Below are 12,569 nucleotides of genomic sequence, written 5' to 3'. Positions count from 1 at the left end.
GACAGCTGGTCCTATTATGCTAATCATGCTCTCATCAGACTTCGACCAGAGTGTGATCAGAGTGAGATCCGATTTTCTCGGATGTGGAGAAGATGGAAAAAACTTCTCCCTCTTCTCCATACTGTCAATCCTTGAAAATCAAACCACATTCACTTGTCATCTGAGTGCAGACCAATTTTTTTGATGGACTTGTATGGCTCAGTGCAATTTGTATATGTGACTCAAATCACGCATGCTGCGATTTTTCTTCCCTGGACGGACTCAGTTTGAGGAAAAAAATGGACATTTGCAGGGCCCCATACAATAGAATTGGTCCGAGTATGATCCAATGTTTTGTTGGATCGCACTCGGATGATTAATGCAGTCGTCTACACTTACCCTTGCTATGGCTTCTCATCCCCTCAGAACTACCACTTTCTGACAAAATATCTTGGCTTTTCTTTTTCCTCTCCATTGACTTGAGGAAGATAATCACTGACGTGCTTTCTAGACCACTGAGCATAACAAACATAGAATGTAAAAAAAAATACTCCCGTTACCACTCACCTATCCTTGAAGGGAATTATCCAGACCTCCAATGCCTTTTCACCTTCATCAGTCATGTGTATCCTCTTTAGCCTGCTTCACCTTAGGCTGGGACTTCCATCTGGACCAGACCTCTGATGGGCAGCACCCCTGGGGACGCAGTCAGCGCCTCTGGGGATGCATGTTGATTACAGGAAGCTCCAGCCCAAAGTGAAGCAGGCCAAAGAAGATGCATCCGGTAAAGAAAAAATGAAGATGTATGGTGGACCAGACAGTAACCTGCTGGGGCAGCAGGACAGGTGAGCAGGCAGTATTATTATTTTCATTTTTTAACCTATTGTTGGCCCTCTACGGTTGAGCAAAATGGTGGTCACAGCTACAGGTGGCCTCCATATTGCTGAATTCATGAGGAGAACACACAATCTTTGTAAAATTTGAGGGTAATTCAATTCTAGTCAAATAAATTAGATGAACTCTAATCATAAACTATCCTTTGTATGATTTTATGTACATTTCTCATAATCATTCATCTACACCTGTCATTAAAACATATGGCTTAAACAAAAGGTGAATAGAGTGTAACTCACTCAAGAGTTGTTATAAATAGCGATGAGCGAATAGCTTTGGATAACTCCTTATCCGAATAGCTATAGCGCTTACCGAATAGCTGCATCGGGAACCCGGATACCTGGATTGCTCCCGATAATCAGCTGTATGGATCTGCAGCTGCATGTGTTGCAATTGTGTGATAGTCACAACACATGCATTGACAGCCTGTTTGTTCGGCTCTCCATGCATGTGTTGTGACTGTCACATAGCCGCGACACATGCAGCAGCGGAGCCGAACAGCAGATCAGCCGGAGCGCTCCAGGTATTCAGGTTTCTGATGCAGCTATTCAGTTAGTGCTATAGCTATTTGGATAAGGAATTATCCGAAGCTATTCGCTCATCTCTAATTATGAAGCCTGTTCCAGTATCTCACCAGACCAGAGTATACTTTTAATATTTAATGGTCTTTTGCTTGATCTTGAGCCATGGTGACTTGATGGATGAATGATCTGTAGGAAGTTCGATCTTGCGCAAGCCTAAATAAGTCCACCAGGGTATTCTCCACTGTTGTCTTGATTGTATCAAGCCATCCAGTTGCTTGTCTTCCTATTCACCTTGTTCCTTTTGTTCTTCCAACCATGATGCCTTCTCCAGTGATTGCTCTCCTTGTATGATGTGTCCAAAGTAGGCAAGTCGTAGCTTGGTGATCCTTACTTTGAGTGACATGTCTGGCTTAATTTATTCCAAAATTGATCTGTTTGTTCTTCTTACCATCCATGGCATTGATAACCTCCTTTTCCAGCACCACATGTTGAAGGCGTTGATTCTTTTGTCTTGTTTCTTTATCGTCCAGGTTTGACATTCATATATTGCTACAGAAAAGACCAGACTATGTGCAAGGCATGTCTTCATTGCCAGTGAAATGTTCCTGGATTTGAAGAACTTGTCCAGTGACTTCACTGTTGATTTGCCTATAGCAATTCTCTTATTGACTTCTGGTGTCATCACTGTGTCTTGAGTGATCATTGATCTGAGTAGGTTGACGTCCTTTACAACTTCCAGTTTGTCACTGTTCATCTCAAATGTGTCCCAGTCGTACCTGGCAGTAATCAATATCTTTTTTTTGTATTGAATAGGAGTCCCATGTTTGAGCTTTCCATCTTGACACTTCATAATCAGTCCTTCATTCCATCTCGGTTGCTATCAATGTTATATCGTCTGCATATTTTAGATTGTTGATGATTCATCCACCAATTTTGATTCCTTCTTTCTCGGCAAGTCCAGTTTTCCTGAAAATAGCTTCTGCATAGAAAAATTGAAGAGATATGGTGACAGGATGCAGCTTTGTCTGATGCCTCACTATACATCGTGTCGCCGTGTTCGGCTCAGACACTTGCTTCTTGCTTGAAGTAAAGGTTCCTAATGAGGCGAATCAGATGGCTCTGCAGAACCATATCTTTCATGGTATTACAAAGTGTCATGATCCGTTCCAGAGTTTAGTCCTGTCTGCTCTTTCTCTGGGTGGATCATGTCAAGGGTTAACTTTGATCTGCCTCATTCTGGGCTCGGGTTTGCTATTTAGCTCCCAGGTATCCTGAGGGTGGTGTCAGCTATAGCTCTGTCTTTGGCGTGTGAACCTGACTCTGGAAGCCCTTGATTTGTCCTACTGTAAACCCTGACTTGTCCTGTGTCTGTTATCTCCCTCTGCCTGCCCTTTCCCAGTGTCTCTTTGTTTGTCTGTAGTTCCGCTTGACTCTCTGGTTCTGATCTCCTGACTTGGCTTTTTGACTCCATTTCAGTTTTTCCCTATTGTACCGTATTTTGCCCGTCCTGGTTTACTGATTCCTTTCTACGGCCTGACTATCCATTCTGTCTTAATCCTTTTGTACTGTTGTGCTGTCTTATGCTCAGACTTGAAATTCAAGGGAAAAGAAAGCGGTCACTAGGGAGCGCTGTGAGGGTCACAGTTAGAATTGAAAGCAAAAGGTCCACCGCAGCTCCAGCCACTAACCTTCTAGGAGGATACAAAATGCAGTAAATAGTAATAAAACGCGTTGTGGTTCAACACTAAAATCCTTGTTTTGGTCTCATTTCCAGCGCTCCTATGACCGTTAAGCTCAGACTTGGCTTTCCTGACCTTGCTCTTGCCACTAGGTGGCATCTGTTCAGTTGCTCTGTGTGTGCAGTCTGGCTTCCCTACCAAGCTCCCCCTGGTGGAGGTTGCGCTGTACTGCACTGAAGCTGCATGATTTTATCACTGACCTCCCTTCTTCTAATGGCACAACTGTAATCTGGGTAGTGGTTGACAGATTCAGTAAACAGGAGCATTTTGTACCTCTGGCAGGATTGCCTAATGCTGAAACATTATCTAAGCTGTTTATTGAGCATGTTGTACGGTTGCTTGGTGTGCCGTTGAATGTGGTTTCTGATAAAGGGGTACAATTTGTGTCCAAATTTTGGAGGGCCTTTTGTAAAAAATTGGGTGTTTGTTTAACGTTTCCCTCTGCTTACCATCCTGAGACTAATGGTCAAACGGAGAGGACCAATCAGTCTCTTGAACAGATTTTGAGGTATCTTGCTATGTCTTGGCAGGATGATTGGTGTTCTTCGTTGCCCCTGGCTGAGTTTGCATTTAACAATCAGATTAACCAGTCCATGGGCACCTCCCCATTCTTCTGTAACTATGGTTTTCACCCTCATTTTGGTGAATTTTCTAGGCTGGATTCAGGATGTCCAGGGGCTGATACGGCAGTGCAACGTTTGGGGGTGGTGTGGAGGGAGATCCAGAAGAACATCGGAGAGGCTCAGGGCAAACATAAACTTTTTGCAGATAAGCGACGGTCTGTGAGACCTATGTTCCTGGTAGGAGATAAAGTGTGGTTGTCTACCAGGAACATTCGTCTCAAGGTTCCTTCGGCTAAGCTAGGTCCCAGGTATATTGGTCCTTACGAGATCATTGAGGTGATCAATCCAGTTGCCTTTCGCTTACGACTTCCTCTGTCGCTTCGGATTCCCAATGTGTTCCATAAGTCCCTTCTTAAGCCATTTTTACCATCCTCTGCTGGGCCTCCATCTCCTCCGCCTCCGGTCTCTGTGGATGGTCAGACCGAGTATGAAGTGGAACAGATTGTAGATTCTCGCATGGTCCGTAGTTCTATTCAGTACTTGGTCCATTGGAGGGGTTACAGTCCTGAGGATCGATCTTGAGTCCCGGCACGATCTGTCCATGCTAATTGACTGGTCCAGGCATTTCATGCACATTATCCTAGAAAACCTGGGGTTCCAGTGACCCCCCTTGAGAGAAGGGTACTGTCATGATCCGTTCCGGAGTTTAGTCCTGTCTGCTTCTTTCTCTGGGTGGATCATGTCAAGGGTTAACTTTGATCTGCCTCATTCTGGGCTCGGGTTTGCTATTTAGCTCCCAGGTATCCTGAGGGTGGTGTCAGCTATAGCTCTGTCTTTGGTGTGTGAACCTGACTCTGGAAGCCCTTGATTTGTCCTACTGTGAACCCTGACTTGTCCTGTGTCTGTTATCTCCCTCTGCCTGCCCTTTCCCAGTGTCTCTTTGCTTGTCTGTAGTTCTGCTTGACTCTCTGGTTCTGATCTCCTGGCTTGGCTTTTTGACTCCATTTCAGTTTGTCCCTATTGTACTGTATTTTGCCCATCCTGGTTTACTGATTCCTTGCTACGGCCTGACTATCCATTCTGTCTTAATCCTTTTGTTCTGTTGTGCTGTTTTGTGCTCAGACTTGGCTTTCCTGACCTCGCTCTCGCCACTAGGTGGCATCTGTTCAGTTGCTCTGTGTGTGCAGTCTTGCTTCCCTACCAAGCTCCCCCTGGTGGAGGTTGCGCTGTACTGCACTGAAGCTGCATGACACAAAGTTTCTGGTGATCAGCACAGTCGAAGGCTTTGCTGTAGTCACATTTCTTGTTCCTCTTCCTTTTCTGAATACTGCTTGTTCCTCTGGAAGCACTGTGTCAAAGTAGGACTGTAGCCGCATTAGTCAGATGTTTCTATTTATTACTGAAGTACGATTGTTAACATTCCATATGTTTTTAACTAAAGTTTCTCTAAAAGTTCTAAAAACACTAAAGTAGCAAACTATGTGTAGGGGTCGAGTTCCTGCCTCTGCACAGGGGGAATCTCGGGCCATCTCCGCTGCGGTCTCCCATTCTTCTCCTGCCGCAGTGGAGCCTGCTAAGCGGAGACGTTGATCACAGCATCTCGCTCAGTCTGACTCTGTGCTAAGAGTTATTGCTGCATTTCCTGCTTCTGCCATTGAAGTCAGTGCTGGGCAGCGGTGAGCAGACGCTTCTGGGGCTAAGTCCTGCTTTTCACATTCTGAGCATGCCCAGAGTAAGATCTCTCAGTGGAGATCGAAGGTCACATGATCAGATACTGCAGCTAAGGTCCTTGTAGGTGCTAGGACTAAATCCTGCTTTGCACTCTGAGCATGCCCAGGGCAAGATCTCTCAGTGGAGATCTAGGTTCACATGCTCTGGTACTGCAGCAACTCCATTGGTAGTTCTTTGAAAGGTCCTGTACATGCTGCAACTATTTAAGGCCCGCATGGCCGCACGGCCATGCGCTAGTATTGTCTATTGTTATGTGCTTTGCGCCAGTGTGGTCACATGTGAGTGTGTTCAGGGACTCGGCTGAAATAAGCCCCTAGAATGCTGGCACCTCCGGCGAGGAGTTTGTGTTTGGATGTATTCAGGGACCCGGCTGAAATAAGCCCCTAGAATTCTGGCTCCTCCGGCGAGGAGTTTTGTGTACATGCGTGACCACTGACTGCTCTCTGTTTGGGCAGTTAGCCTGTGCCTCTGTGGAGTCTAACAGGGCACAGTGCTTCTCTTTCACGGCTACTCGGTGAATTAACTGAGTTAGTCCATACCGCCATATAGTACCGCCGTTTGCTAGCAGCAGGTACTCCTGCATCCTGCGAACGCACCAATATCAATAAAAACATTTGTTGTTCCGCTAGCCCTAACACTATGTGAAAGCTAAAATTCGTTTCAGTCTCAAAACTTTTGGCCATGACTGTGCAGCTACTGTTCTGGGAATTAGAAAGAAGATTCTCCACAGTAAAACTGAATGCCACATCCTCCAGGATATCTGCCTGGGAACATGCCCAGCAATACCACTCCATTGAGTAATATCCTATATATAGTTATACAGTACAATGTAAGCTGTGCAAAGCTGCACGCCAGGCTCTACCTAAATGCCTAACAATTGAACACAATAGTGGATCCAGTGCATGTGTTCCTTGAGTAGTACAATATAAAACACCCTGCATGCCTGTGCCACCATTACAATATAGTGACAGGCATTGAAAACTGAAGAGCTTTTAGAAGCATATATACGGTAGTTATATCCTTAACGTTTTGGCTTCTGTTGCTTTGCAGGACCTGTGGACATCAGATGGGATTTGCACCAACAGGTTAGATTTCTATTTGGTTCATCCCAATGCCTCTACTAATTGTACCAGTGCCTCAGTGAATTTCCTGGCGCCTCAAACTCCTTAGATTGCTTTGGTCTTTGCTTTAATTCTGTAAAATTATTTGTACTTTTTGCATAAACTATTGTCTAACAGCCAACAATAGGATCTCACTGGTCACAAGATGTCCTATATGGCACCCCAATGTATAGGGATGTAAAAAAGTCAAAGAGGATTGAGAACAAATATGTTATATCCATTAAATTTCATCATTATCTATTCAACAAAAGGGGCAGGTGTCCCATGTATATGAGTATATAAAACGTTATATTGGTATTTATAGTACATTACACCCCCAGAATTCCCTACCCCATGCTAAAAACTAGCTGTACAATATGGGACCTCATGTACCCTCTACTAGAAAAGATCTGCCATCTGTATGCTTACAACTTCTATACAAGTGTACTTTTTCAATGGCCTCTCGGAGACAGAAAGGGTGGCCTGTGGCACAATCAGGCAAAGCCTTTCCCTTATCGATTTAAAATTAAAGGCTGGTGAAAGTAGGGCTGTCCATAAGGGTGCATTGATGGAGGTGAAATACAAGGATAAAAAAGGTGTCCTTGACTTAAAGGGAATGGACTATCATAAAATCATATCATAGACCCCCTGACGAAGGAACTGTTGGGTCCGAAACACGTGTCGGGGTGCACAGCTTGATATAATTGGCGGTCCTGGTGATATTTTCCCCTCAGCTTTATATAGTAAGTAACATTGGATCATATACATACTGAGCATTGTCCCATGTAGAGAGTGTATGGTATACCTGGCATACCATTTAATCCCTGTTATACACACTGCACTTTGGTCAAAATTGTTTACTTGTGAACTTGTCACGTATCAATAATTTTTTTATATATATAATATAGCACCGTGCACTTTCTTACTGTTTTATGCGATTTTATGTAGTATTTGGTTTACACTTTGCACTTTTTTGCCAGTAATTCCTGCATGTGAACTCTACATACAACATACATATAGAAAGTTATTTCTTTATTATTAGCACTAAGCACTTTCTGGACATACTTTTGTATTTTCTTTGGAGAATATATATATTTTTCAGATTCATTCCAATTTTATATAAATATTGTTCTTTAACGTATATGATCTCAGCCTTTATATTTTTAAGCTTTTTTGGGGTATCCAGCTTATATATTTATATAGATTTTTTGACCTGCCCAATGTAATTATATTTTTTTATGTGTGCACATAAGTAAATACATATACATAGTATTTTTATTTATCTATTTTATTGATTCTTTGCTGTTGCTATACATAAATAAAAGCAATTTATTCAAATATTCCCTGTCATCATCTTCCTTTTTGGTCTGATCCAGATTCGGTGAATGTTCCCCTTGCTTTTCTAGTGGTTTTCACTTATTTTTTTTGACACAGGTGGTAGCCGGGTTTGGTATTTACATTTATTTATGGGTATATTATTTATATAGCAATTATATTGTCTATCCTTTTTATATACACCTGGTTTTTACTCTTGTGTTCCGTTGAACAACTTCTATACAAGTGTACTTTTTCAATGGCCTCTCGGAGACAGAAAGGGTGGCCTGTGGCACAATCAGGCAAAGCCTTTCCCTTATCGATTTAAAATTAAAGGCTGGTGAAAGTAGGGCTGTCCATAAGGGCGCATTGATGGAGGTGAAATACAAGGATGAAAAAGGTGTCCTTGACTTAAAGGGAATGGACTATCATAAAAAACCCTGTAGTTTAAATCAGGTTTTTGAGTTAAATGTATTTTTCTTGGCTGTTTTTTTTTCCATATCACAATATTTACTAAACACAAAAATGAAAAACTTCCCTTTGTTTCAGGAAATGCACATGTTTATTAGCAGCAATTAAATGATTATGAGATTATCTTTTGGTATTGAAGCATCTAACGAGCATGGTCAAATGTTGTATTTATTAAAAAAAAAAATTAGAAGACAAATTTCGCACTGGCCAATGGGACTTTTTTTTAGATTTATTCTGCATGAATGGCTCTAAAGAATGCACGTTTATTACAGTGGCATGTAAAAAACGTGGGCACCCCTGGTCAAAATTACTGTTATTGTGAACAGTTACGCAACTTGAATATGAAATAATCTCCAAAAGGCCTAAAGTTAAAGATGACACATTTTCTTTGTATTTTAGGCAAAAAATATATATATTGTCAATTTTATGTATTTTAAAAATGACAAAAAGGAAAATGTGCACCCTTGGATATGTGTGCACCTTTGGAGATTTGTGTGCTCAGATCAGATAATTTTGACCAAGGTTACAGACCTTAATTAGCCTGTTAGGGTTATGGCTTGTTCACTATGATCGTTAGGAAAGGCCAGGTGATGCAAATTTCCCAGCTTTATAAAAACCCAGCCTCCTCTAACCTTGAGGCAAAAACTACAGCCAAGGGTTCTTCTAAGCAGCTACCTAGCACTCTGAAAATGAAAATGGTAGAGGCCCACAAAGCAGGAGAAGGCTATAAGAAGACCATAAATCTTTTTTAAGTTGCTCTTTCCTCAGTTACCGGAAACTGTGTAACTATGTACTGGTAATTAAAAAATTGCAGTTAACAAGAATAGTGGAGGTTAAGATAAGATCTGGAAGACCAAGCAAAATTTCAGTAAGAGCTGCTCGTTGGATAGCTAGAGACCTAATTCAGAACCCCCGCTTTACTGCAAAAGACCTTCTGAAATATTTAGACTCTAGAGTTGTGGTACATTGTCCTACTGTTCGGAGACCCCTGCACAAATCTGGCCTTCATGAAATAGTCATCAAAAGAAAACCTCTCCTTTGTCCTCACCATAAAATTCAGCATCAGAAGTATGCAAACGAACACCTAAACAAGCCTTATGCATTTTGGAAACAAGTCTTGTGGACCAATGAGGATAAAATAGAACTCTTTGGCCCAAATGATCAAAGGTATGTGTGGAGAAAAAAGGGCCCAGAATTTCAGGAAAATAACATCTTGCCAACCGTTAAGCATGGGGGTGGATCAATCATGCTTTGCGGTTGTGCTGCAGTCAATGGCACGGGGAACATTTAACAGGTAGAGGGAAGAATTGATTCAATGAAATTTCAACAAATTCATGATGCAAACATAACACCATCTGTAAAAAAGCTGAAGTTGAAAAGAGGATGGCTTCTACAAATGGATGATAATCCTAAATACACGTCAAAATCCATAATAGACGACCTCAATATGTGCAAGCTGGAGATTTTGCAGTGGTCCTCACAGTCACCTGATCTAACGTGATCGAAAATCTGTGGCTAGACCTCAAAATAGCAGTGCATGCAAGACAACCCAGGAATCTCACAGAACTGGAAGAATTTTCCAAGGAAGAATGAATGAAAATCGCAAGGTAGAGTTCAGTGTCAGAAAGCTGGGTTTGTGTCCTAGGTCATGGGTCTTCCAGTAGGACAATAACCCCAAAGAAGCACCCAGAAAGGGATGGAAAATAAGTACTGGAGAGTTCTGAAGTGGCCAGCAATGAGTCTGGATCTAAATCCTATTGAACATCTGTGGAGAGATCTTTAAATTGCTCTTGGCATAAAGCACCTTCAAGTATGAGAGACTTGAAGCAGTTTGCAAAAGAAGAGTGGTCCACAATTCCAGTTGAGAGGTGTAAGAATCTTGTTGATGGTTATAGGAAGTGATTTATCGCAGTAATTTATTCTAAAGGGTGTGCAACCAAATATTAAGTTGAGGGTGCTAGCAATTTTGTTGGGCTTATTTTGGGGGGTTTGTGTGAAATGATGTCTAGTGTGTCTTGAATGTTCAAACTCCCTGCCAGACAGTTATAATGGACTGACTGGGGGATTCTCAGTTAACTCATTCTGCAATTAGTAATAGACAGTGCAACACAGAGGCTATAAAAAAAAGTTTAAAGAAACCCAACTGCAAAAATGATTTTTAGTTGTAAATGCATTAATTTAAATTAAATCAAATGTCCCTAGATGGGCACCCCCTAAGGCTCCACCAGGCTGTGTATTTTTGGGGATAAAATAGTTGCAAAATTTAATATAACTGTAAATTCAGTTGTCCTTTTTTTCAGAAATTTAGAGATTCCCTCAAATGCTTCTACGTCAGAGAGCAGAGATGGAAGCTTAAAAGACAGACAATCATGGATGGAAGAACTTCAGAAGGTATGGCCGCTGCTAGACAGTTATCCGAGCTTGGATAATTCTGACTTAAGACTTGATTGTTGTCTTGAGTAGAGGAGCTTATGACTGCATCTCTACCTCTAGGCAAGTCCAATGCAACAGCACATTTAGATTGGATGATAATTGCAAAACAAGCATTGTTATGATTAACCCCTTTCCGACATTGGCATAATAGTACACCTATGTCGGACTCCCCCTGTTTTGGTGCCGGCCCACAGCTTTCTGGGTACATAACAGCTGATCTATACAGCTGACATGTGCCCGTAACAGCCACAGGTAGAATCGCGATCCACCCGCGGCTGTTAACCACTTAAATGCCGCTGTCAATCTCTGACAGCGGCATTTAACTCGCTCTTAATGGAAGCACGTCGCTAATCCTGCCCATTGGTGACCATGTCACATGATCGCAGTCAATGCCCCATGTCATTGTCAGATTGCTAAGAGCACCGCCATGTGGTCGGCACTTATAGCAAGTGAGCATTTCTGCTACACACAGGCAATCTGATCATCGCCTGTGTGCAGCACAAACGATAAGAGTACTGCAGCTTCCTGTCTCCCGTGGAGATTATTGAAGCATGCAAAAAGTAAAAAAAGTTTTTAAAAATATTTTTTAAAAATATATACATAAAAGTTTAAATCACCCCCCTTTCGGCCCATTAAAAAAAGAAAAACAATAAATAAAATTACATATGCATATATTTGGCATAGCCGTGTTTAGATCTATCGCCCGATCTATCAATATAAAAAAAGAATTAACCCGATCACTAAATAGCGTAAGGAGAAAAAAATTCAAAAGCTATAATTACATTTTTTTGGTTGCCGCTACATTGCAATAAAATGCAATAACGGGCGATCAAAAGGTTTAGGTGTCCCATGCTTATAAAAGTTATACTGGTATTTATAGTAAATCAGAGTAATGACACTCAGATCAAAAGATCGCATCTACACCAAAATGGTATCAATAAACACGTCAGCTCGGCACTCAAAAAAATAAGCCTTCTCCCAGCCCCAGATCATGAAAAAATGGACAGGTCTTGGAAAATGGCACATTTTTTTTTTTTTAAACAAATTTTGGATTTTTTTCACCACACCACTGTGGAATTGCACTTTTTTTTTTTGCATTTTAACAGCCCTTGGAATTTTTTTTCCCATTTTTCAATACAGGATTTGTTAAAACCAGTTGTGTTGTTCAAAAGTACAACTTGTCCCGCAAAAAACAAGCCCTCATATGGCCATATTGACGGAAAAATAAAAAAGTTATGGCTCTGGGAAGAAGGGGAACAAAAAACAGAAATTCAAAAACTGAAATATCCCTGGTCGTTAAGGGCGTAATGGCTGGTCCAAAATACTTATTTGTTGGGTGATCAGATTTTTTATGATTGTTGTATGCAGCACGTCACCATGTGTAAACAGTGGATGCGCTGCCGAAAAAATGATGCAAAAGAGACAGAAGGATTGTATTAATGATTGTTCTGCCCTGTACAGTTTTGCATGCCTGTGTAAATGGTCCCGTAAATGAGTGCTGACCAACTTGTATTTAGCCAATCAGCACTTGCTAATGAAGACCTGTCACTTGCTATAAATATGTATTTGTCTAATCTGTTGTCAAGGCTGCTGTTCTCCTGACTCATTTATTTTTTGTTCTTGCACCTTGCCGTTCTTGAGATTTTCCCTTCTTTCTCCTTTGTATGAATTTAGCCTTTTATCAAATGGGCATGATCCCGAGGAGTTGAGGATCACGGCCATTTGGCTAAAAATATACTAGATTTACGTTTAGGGAAGAGGGGGCAATAACTCAGGAATGGAGAAGTGCAGGAACAAACAGAATCCGGAGAACCACTACAT

General features: G+C 41.6%; 1 protein-coding gene across 2 annotated transcripts in view; it reads left to right on the top strand.

Annotated features, from left to right (window-relative positions):
• LOC138649778 (PRKC apoptosis WT1 regulator protein-like) overlaps positions 1 to 12,569 on the top strand; it is a 78,926-nt gene that overhangs the window by 47,273 nt on the left and 19,084 nt on the right. For both annotated transcript variants that reach the window (XM_069740456.1, XM_069740455.1), the window contains exons 5-6: positions 6,481 to 6,515; positions 10,616 to 10,706. In XM_069740456.1, the coding sequence (XP_069596557.1) occupies positions 6,481 to 6,515; positions 10,616 to 10,706 (126 nt within the window). The remainder of the gene's footprint in view (positions 1 to 6,480; positions 6,516 to 10,615; positions 10,707 to 12,569) is intronic.

Source organism: Ranitomeya imitator, chromosome 9, assembly GCF_032444005.1.
Source record: "Ranitomeya imitator isolate aRanImi1 chromosome 9, aRanImi1.pri, whole genome shotgun sequence".
NCBI lineage: Eukaryota > Metazoa > Chordata > Amphibia > Anura > Dendrobatidae > Ranitomeya > Ranitomeya imitator.
The sequence above is the reverse complement of the archived record's forward strand: the minus strand, read 5'-3'. Positions and strand labels throughout refer to the sequence as shown.